Here is a 21,438-nt window from a genome sequence, read left to right on the forward strand (position 1 = left end):
CACAAACAAAAACAGCTAAGTTTTAGAAAGGCAAATGTGCTGAATACGTGGCAAAACACCCAAAGAAGGATAGAAATGTTTAAGAAAAGAATGTAGTATGGTAGAGATTGCCTGATGAGAAATTAAAAGATCTTGTCTTCTCTCCCTGTCTTTGATTTTCACTGTGCAGGGGGTGATAAGAACAATCTGGTCTATTCCTTCTGAGTATTTTTTCAGTCACAATTATAAGAGACTTGAAATCAGGAGGAGAGACTTGGTTGCAATTCCGTGTCATTATTGTTAGTCTACCTTCATTGGCTAATTATAGGCTGAATTTAGATGATGTGATTCCTGCTCATCCCTGTGGCTAGACATATATATGGCATAATCTTTAGCAATCCCTAAATTCACCATTAGCCATCACTTTGTTCTTATGCTTTCTTGAAACACAAGATTTATTAAATTAAATATAAATACTTCTGAGAGGGCTGTTAGCTGGGAAATAAGGTACACAGTACCTGAGGTGAAATGAAGGAAAAGCCAGCTGGCTTTTGTTGAAAAGAAAGTGAAAGGTCAAAGATTAGCTGCACAAATCTACCTCAGACAGGGGCAAATAAAAGTGGAGCAAATGTTGCAAAGCTGGATAATCCACATGCTTATTGGGTGGGCACTCTTAGGTGGATGGGTACCTTATAGGATTGGGCACCTCTAACTCTGACTTTTCAATTGCCACCAGAGCAAAACCCTGGCAGGTATTTCATTCTTCCCCAAGTCTTTTTGTCTTCTCCTCCATCTCTCTCCTGACCTCCTGCCTCCCTTATACAGGGCTCAGTGGAAATGGAAAAGAAGTGCTTCTGACTTAATCCAGAGTTCAAAGAATTATTCAAAGTAATTCCCACATACTGCATGCCTGCCCTAAACATTCTCTTTTCACATATTGTTTCATTATGTCTCTAGGGCAATCCTTTGGGGTAGGTATCATCAACATTTACCAATGATAAAGAAGAAATTAAACTCATTGACTTGCTGAAATTGAATAGTTAATAAACATTGACACCAAGGTTTGAACCCTGATTGCTTGTCCTCCAAAGTCCATGTCTTTTCATGTTGGGTTCAGTAAAATCATTTTGATCAATGGCTTTCTCTGATTTGAAGATTATCCTTCAGTTAATATGACATGTCACATCCTTGCCACTATCATCTACCATGCTCTAAAAACCTGCTTAGCCTTTTTTATTGATCCAGTTTTATTTAGTTCCCATCTTGCATTATTTGCATTTATTGCTTAACTATGAAAAGAGGCTGAGTTAAGATAAAATATCAAGATCACAATCATCCTTGGAGAAACAGAATGTAGGAGTTATAGTGCTGCAAGCATTCAAAGACCTGTTTGATATATGAACTATTGGACATATGAGAAGAACAATCTCTGGACACCGAAGTAACTACAATTTTCTCTTAAAGAAATTACAAAGAGTGAGAGAAAGAAGATATTCTTCAGAAGTACATATAAAATCTGACTTGCTTTGCATTAAGAATGGTAATGTAACACCCTACTATGCAATGCTATTTTTCAGTCAGCTGATTCGTTTCATGTTCAAATTTCCTTTTAAATCGATAGCACTTGCTTTGCTCTCTTCAGTTAAAGGCATTTGCATTCCAGTAAAACACACACACACACACACACACACACACACACACACACACACAATGAGGATGGAAATGAGTCAGCTATTTCCTGTGCCAAGATTCAAATCTGCCTTGCTTTTCTGAAAACGTGATTCAAGCTCTTCAACAAAACCTCAACTGGCTGTTCTGTAAATTACAAGGCTGACCACAATATAAACACAAAAAAAGTATACATGAAAATTCAGTGATCAGCTATCAATTTCTGATAATCCTCAGAACTTTCTACTTATATAATTATGAAGCACTATATTACAAAAGGTAATAGAAAAGTAAATCTGTTTTCTATGCAAACTTCAACTTTTGTCATTTTTATGTTATAATATACATTATGAATTTATGATTCATCTGTACAGATGAAAAAATGTGGTCAGCATAAAAATAAATGAAACACAACAATGTATCTAACAATATCCTTCACAATATCCTCTGGTTTTAAGGACTGGAGTCCTGTTATATAAGTCTATTTCATAATTGTTTCAATGGTGGCATTCAGGGAGATCGATGTCAACTAGAGAGAGATAATGTGTGCTACAAGGCCCTCTCTTTGCCCTGTTCTGTTTGATATGTTTATTACAGATGTAGATAAAAATACCAAAGATAAGTTTATTTTATCTGTGGATGAAACGTGACTGAGATAAGAAATGGATGACAGAATCAAAATACAAAATATGACATGTTCATGTGACTGCCTGATTCTAACAAGAGAAAGTTCAATTGGGATGACAGCACTGTCTTGCTTTTTTGGTTCAAAAAAGACATAATTTTAAAATGGGAAAAGACCCCTGCATGGCTCAGTTAAGTGTCAGAGTCTTGGTTTCAGCTCAGGTCATGATCTCACAGTTCATGAGTTCAAGCCCCATGTCAGGCTCTGTGCTGACAGCATGGAAGTCTGCTTGAGATTCTCTCTCTGCCCCTTCACTGCTCCTGTGTTCACATGCATGCTCTTTCTCTCTCAAAAATAAATAATAAAAAAGACTTGGAAGTTTTGAATTTACAGTAAGTTCACTATTTTTCACCAATGTATATGCCTGCCAGAAAAGTTAATAAGAGATTAGGTTGCCTTATTATAATTAAATAATCTGGGAAAAGGGGGTGATAGGCATCATTAAAGTCTCCATTCTGTTCTGATCAAACCACGTTTAAATATTAGGTTGATACTGAATGATATACTTCTATATATCAAAATGGAGCTTATTAGGAGATCAAGAAAGAATGTGAAAAAACAAAGTGGCAGGCATAACTGACATTGAGATATTTTAACCTTGAAAGAAGTAAATTAATGGTGAGGTAGGGACCTGATAGATGTCCTGAAATATTTAGATAGCTGCCATTTTTAAAATTTGTCATAAATAGTAATAAGATATAGAACAAGAATACAAGAATACAAATTTTTAGGGACCTCAACAGAAAAAAAAGGCCTTTCTAATAGACCAGAGATAAAGTAGATATCCACAGGAAATGATTCATGCACCAACATTTGTGTGTTGAGTATATTTTTAAAATTTATTTTAAAATATATTTATAAGCACTGCTTATGTCTCAAGCATTATGTTAAGCCCTGCAAATATAGTAGTAATTAAAATAGACACCTGTTATTGATGCTACTACATACATTACTTCCAATCTAGTTGAAGACAAAGACATTAGTAAATAACTGGACATAATTACTTGCTATGAAAAAACCCTAGAGATTATAACTATCAACAGAATTTATAGCTATAGGGAATTTAGATAGAGAGTTAGCAAAAGCTCCTTTCAGGAACTGATCTCTAGGGATAGGACCTGAATGTTAAGTAGGAGTTAGCCAATGAAGAATGACGACAAGGAGGAGGTAGGGAAAAACATTCTAGGTGAAGGGAAGAATGTGTCAATCTTTCTTGAATCAGGGAAGAACTTGGTGCATCCAGAAGTTGGCAGAATACCAACATGTCTGAGACCTAGTGGAAAGAGAAGAGGCAGATTGGAGCCTTGGGCCAGTAAGCTTTGAAAACTTTGCTCTGGAATAGGGATTTTATCTAATGGCAATGGGGAGCTATAAAAGAGTTTTAACCAAGGAAGGAGCATAACCACTTCTGAGTTTTAAATGTTCACTTTGGTTACAGTATAGAAAACTCATGGGAAGCAAGGAGAGAAAGATTGGATGTTGAGTAGTCAGTTATAGGTATAGCTTGATTTATTGCACTTCTCTTCATTGCATGTTGCAGATACTGCATTTTTTTTTTTACAAATTGAAGGGCTGTGGTAACCCTAAATCATGCAAGTCTATTGGTACAATTTTTCCAATAGCATTTGCTCACTTTGTGTCTTGCACCACATTTTAGAAATTCTTGCAATATTTCAAACGTTTTCATTGTTATCACATTATGGTGATCTGTGATCAGGGGTCTTTTATGTTACTACTGTTAAATGTTTTGGGGTGCCATGAACTGCGCCCATATAATATGGTAAAATTAATTGAAAAATGTGTGTTCTGACTACTTCACTGACCATCTGTTTCCTATCTCTCTCCCTCTTCTTGGGCCTCCCTATTCCCTAAGACACAGCAATATTCAAATTAGGCCAATTAATAATCCTACAATGGTCTCTGAGTCCTCAAGTGAAAGGAAGAGTCACACATCTCTCACTTTAAATCAAAAGCTAGGCATTATTAAGCTTAGTGAGGATGGCATGTCAAAAGCCAAGATAGATCAAAAGCTAGGCCTCTTGTGCCTAGTTAGCCAAACTGTGAATGCAAAGGAAAGTTCCTAAAGGAAATTAAAAGTGCTACTCCAATGAACACACATTACAAAAAGCAAAACAGTATTATTGCTGATATAGAGAAAGTCTGAGTGGTCTGGGTAGAAGATTAAGCTGGTCTCAATACTCCCTAAACCAAAGCCGAATCTGGAGCAAGGCCATAACTCTCTTCAATTCTGTGAAGACTGAAAAAGTTGAGATGCTACCGAAGAAAAGTTTGGAGCTACCAGAGGTTGGCTTATGAGGTTTAAAAAAAGAAGGCATATCCATAACATTACAGTGCCAGGTGAAAGAGCAAGAACTTACGTAGAAGCTGCAGCAAGTTATCTAGAAGATCTAGCTAAGATAATATAATGAAAGTGGCTACACTAAACAACAGATCTTCAAGGTAGATGACAAAGCCTTCTGTCAGAAGAAGATGTCATCTAGGACTTTCATTGATAGAGAGGAAAAGTTAATTCCTGGCTTTAAAACTTCAAAGGACAGGCTGATCTCTTGTTAGCGCTAATGTAGCTGGTGACTAAGTTGAAGCCAATGATCACTTATGTTCAGACAATCCTAGGGCCCTTAAGATTTATGGTAAATCTACTCTGCTTGTACTCCATAAATGGAAAAACAAATCATGCATGACTGCACATTGTTCATAAAATGGTTTACTTAATATTTTAAATCTCACTGTTGGGATCTACTGCTCAAAAAAAAAAAAAAAAAAGATTCCTTTTAAAATATTACTACTTGTTGACAATACACCTGGTCACTCAAGTGCTCTGATGGAGATGTACAATGAGACTGATGTTGTTTCCATGCCTGCTAACATAATATCCATTCTGTAGCCCATGAGTCAAGGGGCAATTTTGACTTTTGAGTCTTATTCATTAAGAAATGTGTTTCTTAAGACTATAGCTGACATAGATAATGATTACTCCAATAGATCTGTGTAAAGCAAATCACAACTTTCTTGAAAGGATTCATTATTCTAGGAGCCACTGAGAACATTCATGACTCATGGGAAGAGGTCAAAATATCAACATTAACAGAACAGGAGTTTGGAAGAAGTTGATTCCAACCTTTATGGAAAACTTTGAGGGTTCAAGATTTCAGTGCAGGAAGTAGCTGCAGATGGGGTAAAATAGCTAGAAAACTAGAATTAGAAGTGGAGCCTGAAGATGTGACTGAATTGCTGCAATCTCATGATAAAACTTGAACAAATGAGGAATCACTTCTTATGTACGAGCAAAGAAAGTGGTTTTTTGAGATGAAATCTACTCCTGGTAAAGATACTGTGAAGATTGTTGAAATGACAACATTGATTTAAAATACTACATAAACTTAGTTGATAAAGCTGTGGCAGACTTAGAAAGGACTGACTTCAAGTTTGAAAGAAGTTCTACTGTGGGTAAAATGCTTTCAAACAGCATCACATACAACAGAGAAATCATTTATGAAAGAAAAGTCCATTTATGTGGCAAACTTTATTGTCGTCTGATTTTAAGAAATTGCCACAGTCACCCCAACCTTCAGCAACCACCACCCTGATCAGTCAGCAGCCATCACAATGGAAGCAAGACCCTCCACCAGCAAAACCATTATGGCTTGCTGAAAACACACAATGGTTAGCATTTTTTAGCAATAAAGTATTTTTAAATGAAGGCATATATGTTATTTTTCAGACATAATGCTATTGCACACTTAATAGACTACAGTATAGTGTGAACATAACTGTTATATTCACTGGAAAACTAAAAAATTCATTTTATTCACCTTATTGTGGTGGTTTAGAGTATCTTCGAGGTATGCCTATATATCCTGGCAAAGACATGATTGTGATTTGAAATGTGGTGATGATGTTGGAGATAAGAGAAGACAAAAGGTGGGAGAGATAAGAGATAGTAATGGGGTGAAATCCATGAAACCTGGTGTTCTATTATTGAAGAGAGTGGAAGAAAGAGAGAGGTTCACTGGAGGCTCTCAGAACTCAGCAATATGCAGCTAGGCAGATGGATATTCCACTTGCTGAGAAGGGAAACAGTGCAGGTCAAACTGATCTGGTTTTGAAAAAATTCAAAGGTCAGTCTTGACCATATTAATTTTTTTTTTCAACGTTTATTTATTTTTGGGACAGAGAGAGAGACAGAGCATGAACGGGGGAGGGGCAGAGAGAGAGGGAGACACAGAATCAGGAAACAGGCTCCAGGCTCCGAGCCATCAGCCCAGAGCCTGACGCGGGGCTCGAACCCACGGACCGCGAGATTGTGACCTGGCTGAAGTCAGACGCTCAACCGACTGCGCCACCCAGGCGCCCCGACCATATTAATTTTGATCTCATTATCTCTTTGATCTCCATGAGACATGTTAAGTAGGTGATTGGATATTTGAGTCTGGTCAATCTTTAGACTTGCTGCAGCAGAATCACTTGGAACTTTTGATTATCTGGCTCTACCTCCAGGCCTAATATACTAGAATCCTCAAGACAACACAGCCAATGTATTACCCTGAGGTTATATGCAGTGGAAGAAATTCAATCATCACTGGGTAGTTACACTAGTTAACCTTTAAGCTCCTTGAACACACTGAATGCCTATGATATTATGAATAGAAAAACAGCCAGATACAGTACCAAATCTATTATTATATCCTAAGAGTAAATGTGTTGAATGAACCACGAAATACCTCTGAAGGAAGAGAGCCATATCCAGACTCTTCTATTTACATTGCCATATTTATATCATATGGTGCTGCCACCCTGGCCATAAACTATTGATCCAGGCCCCACCTAATGGTTCTGGTGGTCCTTGAGATGATCCTTCTTAAGAAGCCAGCCCAACCGATGCACCATTCTGGACGATAATTAATGTACCAAATTATATGTTTCTCTTTGATCAGAGGGGACAGGAGTGGGAAAAAGTAAAACTAGTAAAGCAGAAGTATACATATAAGTAGGAATACAAGACTTAAGGGAGAATCTGGCAAAGAGAGAAGCAAAGAGAAATATAAGCAGAATACACATATGAAAATTAGTAGAACAAGGCTTAAGAGACATCCTCTTCTCAGCAGATGACAGTGTGACTGGATTTCCTAGTTCATTACAGTTCATTTATTCATCTAGTACTTATCAAGCAGCTAAATGTGTCTGTCAGGCACTGTTCTAGGTGCTGCAGATACTCAAATGAACAAAATTTATCACAGGTACCTCCTTCATGATAAGTGTTATGGAAAAAACAAGGCAGCGTGTAAAGACATAGACAGTGATATAGGAGGAGTTAGTAACAGGGAAGGAAGGCCTCTAAGGAGGTAACATTAGCTGAGGCATCTGTGAGGCCACTGGGCAAAGAGTATTCCAGACAGACAAAATAGAAAGGACAAATGTTCTAGAACGGAATTTGTTTGGCATGTTTAAAAATAGTGAACAAGCCCATGAGGTTGGGCTCCATTGAAAAGGGGCAGTGTGAAAGGAGATGAGGTCAAAGAGAGAGGCTGGTGCAGAGCATTTAGGGACTTGGTTGGATTTTCAATTTTATTCTGAACGTGATAGGAAGCCATTGAGGACTTTGATCAAGAGGAGGGTATGATATCATCTGTAAGTCAGAGGAATTACTGTGGCATCTGGGTGAGCACTAGATAGTGGAGAGAGGTAAGAGCAGCATCAGGGTGACCAGTAAGAAAAAGACTCCAACAGTCCAGGCAAGAAAGAATGGTGACCTGCAGGGGCGCCTGGGAGGCTCGGTCAGTTGAGCATCCGACTTCGGCTCAGGTCATGAGCTCACGGTTTGTGGGTTCGAGCCCCGTGTCAGGCTCTGTGCTGACAGCTCAGAGCCTGGAGCCTGCTTCAGATTCTGTCTCCATCTCTCTCTCTCTGCCCCTCCCGCACTCACGCTCTGCTCTCTCTCCTACTCCAATATAAATAAAAAATTAAAAAAAGAAAGAAAGAATGGTGACTTGCATAAGATAGCAGCTGTGGAAGATGTGGGGAGTACTCAGATTAAGAGGTGCACTTTGAAATTAGAGCTAACAAGAACAGACAGTCAATTGGGTAAGGGAGAGAAGTCTAGGATTACATGAAGGCTTTTGTTCTCAACAGCTGAATATAATTTATTAGTATAGGGAAAACCAGAAAAGCGCCAAAGAGTTTCACTTCGGACATACTAAATTTGAGAAGGCTAATAACAATCAGGGGAAAAAAAATCGGAGGTTGGTTGGAATTGGCAATCTGAAGTTCAGGAGATATGTTAGGATTGCAGATATAAATTTGGAAGTCATCACTATATCAGTCTTGACAGTATGACTGTTTAAAATGGTTTCCTCTGCTCTATTTCTTATCCACATACCTTCATATAAAACCCTCATCACAAGAGGTAACCTGGACATGTCTTTGTTTCCTGAAACCTGCTGGAGACAGAAGTGCCACCGTTACCGAAAAAGGAAAAACTAAATGCACTTAGGAGAAAGGAGATCAGTCTGTCCATGCATTAATCAAAACACTATAGGTAGGATGTCGCCTCTCTCCCCTCCTGCTACTTTGATCTCCGTACCTGGCAACTCCTCACAACTGAGTAAAGGAAGGGGAGAAGGAAGGAATCTGGCTAGTTTGTGTTTGTTTCGTTGTATTTTGTTTTGTTTCACTAACCAGTTATTTGCTAGGTCCTTCATGAAGTCCTAGTTGGCCTTTTTGTTAATTTTTTCAGAACTATTAATCACATCTGTTGCTGCTTTGCTCTCTCAGCAAACTTTTTTTTATACTCAATAATGGATAATCACGTTCCACTCCAATTTGAAGAATTACACATTTCGGAGCAATTGTATTACTGTATTTAGCATCTCAATAACATTTCCTTTGCTAATTCATCTTTCTTATGATTGAAGCTTCTTAATGTGCTCACAATGCACCATATGTTACCATAGCTTAATTTTGTCTTGAAATATTCATTTCTAGCTCTTGGGGACAGGTAGACTGAATAAAACATGTGGATTTAGCTTTCTCTCTCTCTCTCTTTATTTTTTTATCAGAAGCAGGAGATTTACCTAGGTATTTACTGGTTAAAATGAGGACCTAGGTGGCTTATAGTAACACACTAGTATCCTCTTGAAAGAATTACTGTGCTTTCTCAAGGCTTTAACTCATGACCAAAATGACTGTCACTGAATAGCCATCTTGGAGGGATCGACAGTAGTAAGGTCGCCTGTGAAAATGTGCAATATGACTAACTTCCCTAAATGTTAGGATCCCACATTCTTATGATATTTGAGAGCTAAATATAATGAAAGCCCTTGGGGTTTTGATTTTAAGAATTTCCTTTAAAAATAATCCTATTATTCTCTGAGGACACGAGAACAGTATTACTTTATTTAGTTAAGCCAACCTAAAATAGAACAGAGGAAATCATTAAACAAGTGAACATATATCTTTTACTGTTGCCCACTCATGCCAAAACTGATGTGTATTAAAAGTACAAGATGACTTACAATAGGAAATATACCTTCAAATGATCATATTTGTCATCAGAGAGGGAAGCCGGATAATCTCAACAATCACCCTGGAATAAACTACAATGTTGATGATTGTGTTATTTACTGCAGTCTTACAAACAAACAAACATGGGGTTTTATAGCTGCACAGGAAGGAAGTTTACTGAGAGTAGCGATTAATGTGTCCATTTATATTCCACTTCCCTGAAAAAGCCTCAAATCTAGAGAGAATACAGAGTGGAAAATTTCACTCCCAATTTAGACATCTCTCCAGACTCCAGAGGAAGCTGCCCAGCTGGCCTCTCCTGTAGTTGAAACGGAGCTTGATGAGCCACTGGGCCAATGGCCCAGGTGACAGCCTGGTGCAGGAGCTACTGGACTGAGCACTCTGCCTCACATCACGAACATTTTTGTGTGAGAAATAAAAGAAGCCTTCTCTGGAACTGGTGTCAGTCAAAATTCTGATACCCTTAGATATTCTTTTAGCAGTTCCAATTTGGGGGAAGAAATCTGGAAAAATGCCAGGATATGAGCTAGCATTTTTAGTTGTTATTTGAACAGCTGTTACATGTACAGCTAATGACTGTTTGATTGGGTTTCTCAGAGCTGCTCTTGACACAAGGCAATGAGGCAACACTTTACATTAACTGTGCCCCCAATTCAAGTTATTCTACTTTGCATAAGCCTAGGAAAAAAATGGCAATTTTCTGGCAACAGTAATTAGGGATTCTGGAAAGATCCCTTCAAAAAAAATATAAGGAAGGGTAAAAGAAAAGGCTTTGTTATTATTTTGGAAAATGTGAATTTCCAGACTGAAATTCAGAGACCTCTCTAGTTATTCCTTCTTCAGTTACCTGTTTTACTCTTGATGAAACTAAGTTTTAAATGGATAAAGTATCTTATTGAAAGTAGCATTACCAAGTTGTAAAACTGCGACCAGATCAAGCTTATACTCAAGCATATGGTCTTTGAAAACAGACAGCGTACCAGCCATGAGCTCAACATTCACGGCAACCCGAAACAGTACCTGAACAGTACCTTTCATGGCCGGTGGTGTGTACACGCTCTGCTTCCTCTGCTTAGGGGATGCATTTTGTGACTGTGGACAAAAAGAAAAGAGGAAAAGGCGTATTTGAATAAAAATTGACCCTGTGAGGGAAATACACTGCCATATTTCAAAGAGCTTTCTGATTCCCCGTCATGAAATACAATGCAAATCAATGAGAAATTATATCCATGTTCATTGATATCACAGTTTTATTTATTTATTTATTTATTTATTTATTTATTTTTTACTTTTTTTTCATTTTTGTTATTTTTTATTTTTTATTATGAAATTTATTGTCAAATTGGTTTGATATCACAGTTTTAAAAGTATATGAAGTTATTTTATCATAAAACTCTTTATCCATTGCAGTCTTAAAATTACTCCTTTTATTTTCTTAGTAATGTTTGTTTATTTTAAAAAGAAACAGAAAAAGAGACACCAATCCTTTTTGTTTGTGAGAAAAAACATAAGGGCCAGGACAAAGTATACTCAAAAAGCTATGTCCATGGGATAACTATACCTGCTCATAGGATTTTTGAGTGGTTTTAGGTACATAATGAAGGTTGTTGGTAAGTAATACCTATTTATAAACCTCTGGAATTGACATGTTCAATCTAATATCTCCATTGACTTGGAATTACAATGTTGAGATAATATTCTCTGTTTTTGTAAAAGATAAATAGGTTCTTTCCTAACAAAACTGCTATTTAACACTCTTAACTATGCACACTAGACCAGGATTGAATTATTGAAGAGAGAATTTTTGTATTAAAAATTATAAAAATTGGAACACAGAAACATATTTCAGGGTCAAAACCACAAACTATATATATATATATATATATACACATATATATATATATATATATATACACATATATATACATATATATATGAGTATATATAAATTAAACTATTCCTACATATGACTATATTATTTATTATGATAAATTACATATGTAGTCTATTTTCTAATTGGATTATGTCAAAGATTCCTTTTTAATAGTGTATTGATTTATATTTCATTGTGGCAAAAGTAGGGGTCTTAATCAATGAGTTTTAGTGTGTAGAGCAATTATTTTTGCTTTGAAAAGGTCAGGTATAAATGGTAACAAGATGCTTTTTTGGGGATTATTCTAGGCTTTCATGTGTATTAGAAAGAACATAACCTACAGTCTGAAAAAAACTAGAAACTATTTCATTGAACAGTAAATAGAACTTGAGGTATTTTTCCTTGTACATACTAAAGTTTAATTGCCCTCAAAAGTATCATGAAGATGTAGACACTTACCTGATGCAAAAACAATATACTAAAAAGGAAAAATCCAACCAAATATCGCCAAATCCATATCAACAAGCAAATGGTCCAAGCACATTTCTCCAGAATGGAATATGTGAGTACCAGTTCATTATGCCCAGATGCAGGCAGAGGGACTCTATGTTAATGTTAAACATGTAGTGTAAACACAGACAGTTCTGGTGTTCCTTTACTGTATTCGTCTCATCCAGTTGATTTAAAGAAGCAATCACTTTTGGTATTTCTTATATATTTATCTCCATACATATATTCAAAGATCAAGTAGAAAATTAATTCGACAGAAAATTTTGCTTTGTAACACGTAGTACAACTTGTTAAGTAATAAAAACTGATTTATATTTATGTAAGAGTTCAGTTATCAAAGCATTTTCACATTTATAACCTCTTTAAAAATTTAGAAAAGTCTTAGATATTATTTGGCATTTTGTTCTTTCTACATTTCCTCTGGGTATTGCTATATGCCTAATGCAGCTATGGGAGTTGACTAGTATGTCTGCACAGCAGTCAATCCTTGTCCTATTTCTGAGTACAGTTTACTTACTTTTTTGTATTCCATATATTCTATATTATTAGCTTCCTACCCTCCCCTGGTTCCTATTTTCCATCTGAACTCCTACATGTGTATGTGAACCTCTGGCCTCAGGGTGTGCTCTTGGCTTCACACACCAGAAGACCCTTTAAGAGGTGTCGGCCCCCGTCTTCTTGCTCCAGGATTCCAACATTGGCTGGCCCTAGCCTGTAGATGGTCATAAACGAGTCACTAAATTGAAAATAACAACACCATATCTTGCCACTAAAAGCAATGGTTTATTTTACAAGTTTTTTCAGGGGTTGGCATTTCATAAGTTGAGAACCAATGTAGCATAGAGGCAGAGATTTAACAACCCCATTTTACTGTTTCTTCGGTCAGGAAAAGCAAACTAGTTTTTACATTAGTTATATTGATATATTTTATGTAACATCAAGCCAAGCTAATTATGTCTTTAATTGAACACCTATTTATACAAAATATAAGGAAACTTACTTCAGCTTGTGTGTTGGTCACCCTCTTGTCATCTATTTCTGTAACAGAAGTAGATATAATTTATTAGAAAGGTGATTTCTTTATAATATGCATATTAACATTTTTGATAACATTAACAGTATGATAAAAAATAATTTAATAATTACCTTATATTTATACAACATCTGTGGCTTAGGGAAAGGGGGACAGAGGAGGTGGTTTCCTTCTGAGATAACCTTCTCCCAAAGGTTTAAAAAAGGCAGTTTAAAAAAAAAACGTATCTCTCTTGAAATACAAATTGCCCACCTTCCAGAAATCAGAAAGGAAACCAGGGAAATGGCCCTTGAACCAACTGTTTGTGTCACCAACCTCACAGTGCTAAGGCATAAACAACCTCCTCCATGGATTTTGCTGCCTCTGTCTGCTCAACTGTAGCTTGTCAAATTTCCTCAAGTTTGCTGCTAAGCTGAACAAAGCACCTTTCCCACTCTGCCCGATCACTCTGATTCTGAGACAGGCAGCACCCTCTTGTCTATATGCCCCTGGAAAGAATCATTTGCTTTGTCAGAAATATTTCTTATGACAATGCTAGGGAAAATAGTACAAATGCTGTCTGTATAAAAACGAAAATGAGAAGGGGAGAGAGGAGGAAGAGGCGCTCACATACTGCCCCTTCAACAGAAGGAAGACCTTCTGAGTTTCTTTTGTACCCCCTCATCTACTTTATATGGATCTTGACTTTTCTTTTTAAATTGTTTTTTTTTAAATTTTTTTTTTTCAACATTTATTTTTGGGACAGAGAGAGACAGAGCATGAACGGGGGAGGGGCAGAGAGAGAGGGAGACACAGAATCGGAAACAGGCTCCAGGCTCCGAGCCATCAGCCCAGAGCCTGACGCGGGGCTCAAACTCCCGGACCTCGAGATCATGACCTGGCTGAAGTCGGATGCTTAACCGACTGCGCCACCCAGGCGCCCCATGGATCTTGACTTTTCTTAATGGTTATTTGACTTCCCTAAAACATTCCTCCATCTCTCATCTGTACTGCAGAGGCTAGGTTTCTCAATATTTCAAAAAAAAAAAAAAAAAAAAAGACTAGGAAACTCTTTTCTCCAACCAAACTGCCTCCAGATATTGTGCAATCCCCTGACTACCATGTGCCAGGGACAACCACAGCATTGCAACTATTGGGGTGGTCAGTGTGGGTTCCCACATGGGACCCGGGGGATGGAGGGGTTGTTCTCAAGTTTGAGAATCACAAAGCTATCCTATATTAGCAAAGTCATCTGACTTTGATTCTCCTTAAACATCTAGACATGGAGAACCTAGAGCTCCTTAGTTTCCCACCTTTTAAAATGTTCACAGGCTTTGGTTACCACAGCCATCAATTGCAAGAAATCCTGCCCCATGCATGTTGGCACATCTGCGATCGGAAGGCATCTTACAAAGGCAAGAGGCAGGGCACCTGGGAGGCTTAGTAGGTTGAGCGACTCACTTTGGCTCTGGTCATGATCTCGGGGTTCATGAGTTGAAGCCCACATAGGGCTGGCTGCTATCAGCACATAACCTCTGTTTCCCCCTTCTCTGCTCCTCCCCCATTTGCACTCCATCTCTTGAAAAAACAAAGTTGGGGCACCTGGGTGGCTCAGTAGGTTAAGCTGTTGACCGGGGCTCAGGTCATGATCTCACAGCTCGTGAGTTCTAACCCCGCATCAGGCTCTGTGCTGAAGTTCAGGGCCTGGAGCCTGCTTCAAATTCCATGTCTCCCTATCTCTTTGCCTCCCACCTTCCATTCATGCTCTGTCTCTCCCTCTGTCAAAAATAAATAAAACATTAAACATTTTGTAATAAATAAATTAAAATTAAAATTAAAAACAAAAGGCAACAGGCTTCACAATATTGGGTCCAAATGGGCGACTCTCAGGGACAAAGGTGTGTCTCACCCACTTTGAGCCTTCTCTGTCTTAGGAACATTGACAGTTAGGCCTGGAACAAAACGGTGCTTAACTGAGGGTGAAGGAAAACACTGTGCTGAGAAAAACGCTTAGCGAAGCAGAATACGTGTCCTTGTCTAGCCCTGGGACCACTGGAGGCTGGGCAGGGCTGACAGGCCCTCTGGCCTCTGTGAAGGGACAGTCTGGTGCTAACCCACCGGTGACTGCTAATCTCAGGGAACACCCGGCAGAGGTAAGAACATTGACCTGGTTTTCCTACAGCAGGCTGTGTTTAACCTTCCTGCACCTCACCCCACTTCTAGCTGCAATGGTGAAGGTAAATCTTTATTCCACCGAGTGGCGTATCCAATTCTGAAGGAAACCGAGCTGTGTTCGGTGGCATTAAATGTGTTCAACTGTAAGAGAAATGTCCCACCCTTGGCACCGTTTATGAAATTTGGCCTTAAATTCACACCCAAAGAAACGTGCGTGAACACGGCTCTGTCCACAGCTCCTGGCCTGGGTGGGATCTCAGAGGGCCTCGAACGGAAGAGCCCAGACATCCTGCTCAGTCCCTCCCCTTCCCCCTCCCACCCCCCCACCTCCGCTCCACAAAGCAGGCAGAGGGCTCAAGAGTTGGCTGCTCTGTCAAATGTAGGCTTCCAGCGGAGCATTTTAAATATTTATGTATTTTGAGAGAGAGAGAGAGAGAGAGAGAGAGAGAGAGAGAGAGAGAGAGAGAGAGAAGGGATAGGGGTGGGGTAGCAGCAGAGAGAGGGAGAGAGGGCGCTGTCGGGGCAGAGCCCCACGCGGGATCCACCCCACTAACTGTGAGATCGTGTCCTGTTGTGGAGCATTTTAGAAGCAACTCTCCGGATGTCTTTTGGCTTCCCCTTGGAGATGAGTGTGCACGGCTCGCAGGGCAGCTTTCTGGAACGGGTAGTCAGCACCTGCTTCCCTACATCCTGTTAGATCACAGGCCTGGACTCCAGGTTCAGCATGCCATGGACAACGGCTACGTCTTCGTTCCCCGCAGCTCCACCACACCCACAGTCCCAGCCATTAAAATGAATTTCTTGATGAAGATTTCCAGGCTTCCTCGAACCTGGCCAGGGTGGGCGCAGGCGTGGACTCAAAGAGGTCCGCGTCGCCTTGGCTGTGGGGGTGGGAGGCTGTGCCGGACATCCAGTGGTGCCTGTTGAGCTCGCTGAGGGACAGACTGGGAAACATGCCCTTGCCCTGCCGCCTGCCAACCAGTTCAGCACGCGCAGGGGATGGAATCTTCCTCCAAGAAGGAACAGCTCTTCAGTCCTGTCCTGACAGCACATGGGCTCCGGAAACAGGGCAGGGCCCGGGCTGATGCTGGACCTGTCGTCTTCCAGCCTGGCAGCCTCCCGCCGTGCACTGCAATACCGATCTGTCCTCGTCCTCAGCCTTGTCACATGCCCAGGCGGCTCGGGTTCCCGGGAGGCACTTTCTGGCACATTCCACCAGGTGCTCATGCTCCAACCCACCCCAGCCAGCACCACGAGGTGGGGCGTGTAGTCCTTTCTCAGGCGGGAATTAAGTCCCTCTCCACAGATCTTTGCTGTATTTTTGTGGCGCTGAGGCAGTGGAGACCAACTGTGTTTTCCGGGTAAGCAGCCTCAGGGGTCACCTCCCGGAGAAGCGGTTCCGGGTCAGGACGCGGTTCGAGGTTCAGGCGTTCGCGCCGACTCTGTGCCTTCCTCTGTGAGCCTGCGTGCGGGACCTCGCCGGACACGCCCGCCGCGTGTGGACCTTTACCACCCGCACGCGGTGCTCTCGCCGCCTGGACGCCACCCGGAAGAGACCTGTGCTTTTGGAGGTAAGCAGAATTTCACTTGTGCTCAAATCCATTGGTTGGCGAAAGTGCCGACTTTTCCAATAAGGTATTTGTCTCATATCTCGATTCTGAATTAGTAAGAATTCCTACCGAACAAAATTCTCCAAACTTGTTTGGGGATGCCACACGAAGCGTGTTATCCAGCGTGGTGACTTCAATTTCAAACTTTTCTTGCCCATTCACTGTAGCCAAAATGGGCGTGGGCAGTCCGGATAAGGGAGGAGAGAGCCGGGATGGGGAAAATCACCGCCACTGCCGAACTGTCTGTGGGGTGAGGCCGGGTCAGGACCCGGCCTCGCGCGGTGCCGAAGCTGCTCTGCCGCCACCACCTTAGCCGCCGTCCCTGGTCTCGCTGCCTTGACCTACTGTCCCGGTTACCCTATCCTGGCCCTCAGGTGAGCGCCAAGGCTGAGAGGCTGAGCCCATGGTCCAAACACTGAACGAGGTGTTCATCAAGGAATAACTGTCTCAAGTCAGTGATACAGATCTGCATCAATTGACATGAAAAGATGTACTAAAAGGATTTCAAAACCAAAGGAATGGTATTTTTATTTCATAAAGTATAGATAACCCAGAGATGATAGAGAAGTGCATGTATATTCATAAAAGGATATATTCAATACGTTAACTGTAGTTATCTTCGGTGATTGAATAACACTTTACCTGTACTGTTTCTTTTTCTAGTGAACATACATTATATACATACAATGAAAAACTATGTGTACGTATCGTGTGGATATATAGAAACACGTATATAGGTAGTAAAATTTCTATAGAAGTCCACAATGCATACTGTCGATATTTCATGTAGTAAGAGACCAAAATAGACAAGCAGCAAAAACAAAACAAAACAAAACAAAAGACAAGCAGCTAGAATGAATAGTATATGGAACTATTATTTATTCTAATCTTATATCTTGATTACTAGACTTTTAGAAGTTATGGAATTGTGGAACCTAATAAATTTGCCCTCCCTTGTGTAGGGGTGAGCAGACAGGAACTATTGGCTAAGGACAGCAATCACAATTGTTTGATATTCCTGGAAGTATCTGGGTCATTATCAGGTAACTGTGAATACACTGAATTGAGCAGTTATATCAAAGCAAAATCTTTTGCTATCATCTTTTAAGTAAATATGAAATATGATCCACTTTAACAATGCATGTACTGTGATCCATTGGTTGGTTAAATGTCAGTTGTGTTTCTTAAGATTTTATTTATTCCTTAGGAGTTTTCAAAATTTATCCCAGGACTCAGAACCTATTGTTTTGAGAACAAAATGGTGTCCAGTCATTCAGCTTTGTGCCTTCTTACTGTCTGAATATAACACACACTAAAATAATGTCTTTTCAAGACAACTGTACAGACTTCATCGTTTCATAATTCAATGAAAAAGGTTTTTTTCTTGTTGGTTAGTTTTTCTTATTAATATCAGTCTCGAACTGATTAAGTTAGCCAGTTAAAAGTACTTTTAAAAAAATATACAATTTTGTTTTATATTATGAGTCTGTTTTTCATGATTCCAGAATAGCTTCTGTTTCTTCTCTACTCTGAATTTTTGGGGAGTATCAAAAAAGGTAACATAAATTACATTTTTTTTAGAATTTAAACATGTTTTTTTTCCCACTTCACTCATTTGGGACTTATTTTAGTTAGCTGACAGGAATAAGTAAAATAGACAGGAATTTAGTCTATTTTAGCCACTTGACAACAAATTATAATCATACATGTTTGTTATATGATCATATAATCATTTTCTTTTACTGAAAATATTAGAACACAATAAAAAAACCTGCATATTTTGTGATTTTAGGTAATTTCACACCAAAAGACCAAATCAGGAATAACTAATCCTAAAAAGCAGTAAATAATTTCCTTTCCTCAGTTTACAAAATTGCAGGTTGAAACAGCAAAACAACATTCTTCCGTGTTGTTGCAATGATCTCACATTTGTGTTATTGATGTGGGAGAGTGTTATAGGAGAAACTAGTGTGTCTAATCATCATCCAGTACAGTAGAATTCATTATAAGAGGATTGAATTTGACAAAACCACCATTATTATGTATGATGACAAGTCTCATACACACGCGCGCGCACACACACACACCAGCTAAATTATAGATTGTTTTATTTATCACGGCATTCCTTTGGCATTGTCTAAACATAACTTAGCAGACAAGGTAACAGCCAAATATAACTGCTCAAACAGGAGGAAGGAAATTGAGATTTCCCAATATCCTTTTCTTTCAATGACAAAGACTATAGGTTTGTTTTCACAGATTCTTATTTTATCTGTCCAATTTAGCATGGAGTCAGAACTCTGGCCACCTAAAGCATATGCAAAACCTTATTACAAATAATAATTTTGAATTGTTTTGTGACACTCACATGATTAATGTGTCCACTCCATCATTTAACTGCAGTGTAATAAATTCAGTTTCCATAGTTTCTCTTCTCTGTAGCCAATTGCCATAAAAACCATGCTTTAATCTGTTAGTTGCCTGTGACTTTGTTGGAATAATAGGTTAAGAAAAATCAGATTCTCCCATCCCTATCAAAGGAAAGTTCAGGAATGAACATTGGAATGGCCTCTTTTAAAAGTCTGTTTGCCATCCACATTGAGTTTCTACTGGATTGCCTTTTTATAGGTATACTTGAGATTGTCACTTGATGTTCTAACTAGTATATATTTATCTACTTAGGGATGATTACAAAGTCAAGTGAAAAGGATTCTAAAATCTAGAAAAATTTTGTATGACAAAAACCTGGATGAAGATTGATTCAAGGTTCTTAATTTCCTATCAATTGAATGGTTTGTTGTATGTGGAATTAAGTGTTCAATCCATTAACTTACAGCACTTTCCATAATTTTTTCATTAATAACTGAAAAAATCTTGCATCTCTTCCATATTAAGCAATCTAAGACAGTGCCTCTGCAGACAGATCCTTCTAAAGGCAGCAATTGTAGGAGCAGAGGTCATTGACACCTTTATATTTAAACTATAATTATTCAAAACCATCCCTTAAAATAAATCCTGGAAGAGATCAGACTAATTTCCTGAATTACCTTTTTTATTTATTTTGCTAAAATTTTTGTTTCAGTGTCATTTAATACTTTACTAAATTTATCATTAAAAATCCTTAATCTACAATTAGTGCTTTATCGTATTTTCAAAAATGTAGGAAAAGTATATGCTATGAATCATTATATTATCACATTTTTAAAAATTTTTATAAAATATTAACCATCTGTCTTCACTAAACCTGAAATATTTCATATACATCTTTAAATCCAAAAATTGATGGTTTAAATATATTCAAAGAGTGGAGATAGATATGGAGAGGTTATTTTTTGGCTGTCAATATTCACTCCTATATGCTAGTCAAGTTTTTGATTAAAAAATATTTTCTATGTGTCTTCTGAGGCAGTGAGACTCATCTAATAGATCTATAAGAATCGCATATGCGTTTAGCAAAGTTTGAATTGAAAAATAGAGGTCATGTAAGTTTACAAGACGTGATGACAAAGTAGTAATTTCTTGACTGATTTTTACTTTTTAGAAATGTCCACCAATGGAAATATTACAACCCATGTGGTAATGATATTTAGTTACCAAGAAAAACCAGGACTGGCTCTTATGAACATTACCACTTTGTGCTCTAGAACTCTGAAACGTCCCTCATTAAACCACAGTATTCCAGCTGCCATACTAAATATTACTAGAAATTGATTTTTCCCTTCTTCTACTAATCTACCAAGAGAGTAAACGCTACAATTGCACAGATTTTACACACTAGCCAGCATCTAAATTATTCTTCCTCTTTTTCAGGAACACTAATAATAAACTGGGCACAGAAAATATTAATAAAATTGCAGAATAAATCTCATTCATGCACATATTCTTTCTCCCATTTCTTTTTCTATCCTGTTAAGCTAGTGTTCGAAGTGAATGCCCATCTTTTGCCATCAAATTCCTTAGTAAAATTCAAAGTAGATAAGGATAGGTTATTTTTGCATCCAGTCTGTGTGTGTTGCTGGATTATAAAAGGCTTAGCTGCCGTTTTGTTTTTGTTTAAAACCAGAACGTACTTCCTTCTCTATGGGAAGCTTCCCTGAACATTCAGAGAGAATGTTTTTGATTCTCTCCTTTGTAAAGTTAGTCAAGAGAGAATGTTTGACTGCTATAATACAATCTGGTTGAAATTGTGGTCAAATGTGTTCTGGGACTCACACTCTAAGGAAATGTATGCAAAGCACACCCAAATTGATAAATGATGTGGAAAAAGCCTTCTACGTTAAAATGTTTTTCTTTTGAAGTTTCCTCTCAGCTTTGCAGTTGTTTTGCACTCCACTTTATTGTAAAAATACAAGTGCTGGTTTATAGATGACAGGAAGACAGATAT

At 38.6% G+C, this 21,438-nt stretch overlaps 1 protein-coding gene and 1 long non-coding RNA gene across 4 annotated transcripts in view; one reads left to right on the top strand and one right to left on the bottom strand.

Annotated features, from left to right (window-relative positions):
- The window catches only part of PPP1R1C (protein phosphatase 1 regulatory inhibitor subunit 1C), a 118,754-nt gene that overhangs the window by 48,307 nt on the left and 49,009 nt on the right, over nt 1-21,438 (bottom strand). For both annotated transcript variants that reach the window (XM_047871574.1, XM_047871573.1), the window contains exons 3-4: nt 13,258-13,295; nt 10,906-10,966 (exon numbers count right to left, since the gene is read on the bottom strand). In XM_047871574.1, the coding sequence (XP_047727530.1) occupies nt 10,906-10,966; nt 13,258-13,295 (99 nt within the window). The remainder of the gene's footprint in view (nt 1-10,905; nt 10,967-13,257; nt 13,296-21,438) is intronic.
- LOC125172931 (uncharacterized) overlaps nt 16,943-21,438 on the top strand; it is a 76,147-nt gene continuing 71,651 nt past the window's right edge. For both annotated transcript variants that reach the window (XR_007154869.1, XR_007154870.1), the window contains exon 1: nt 16,943-17,015. This is a non-coding gene — a long non-coding RNA (uncharacterized LOC125172931). The remainder of the gene's footprint in view (nt 17,016-21,438) is intronic.

The sequence above is a fragment of the Prionailurus viverrinus genome, chromosome C1 (assembly GCF_022837055.1).
Source record: "Prionailurus viverrinus isolate Anna chromosome C1, UM_Priviv_1.0, whole genome shotgun sequence".
NCBI classification, from domain to species: Eukaryota; Metazoa; Chordata; class Mammalia; order Carnivora; family Felidae; genus Prionailurus; species Prionailurus viverrinus.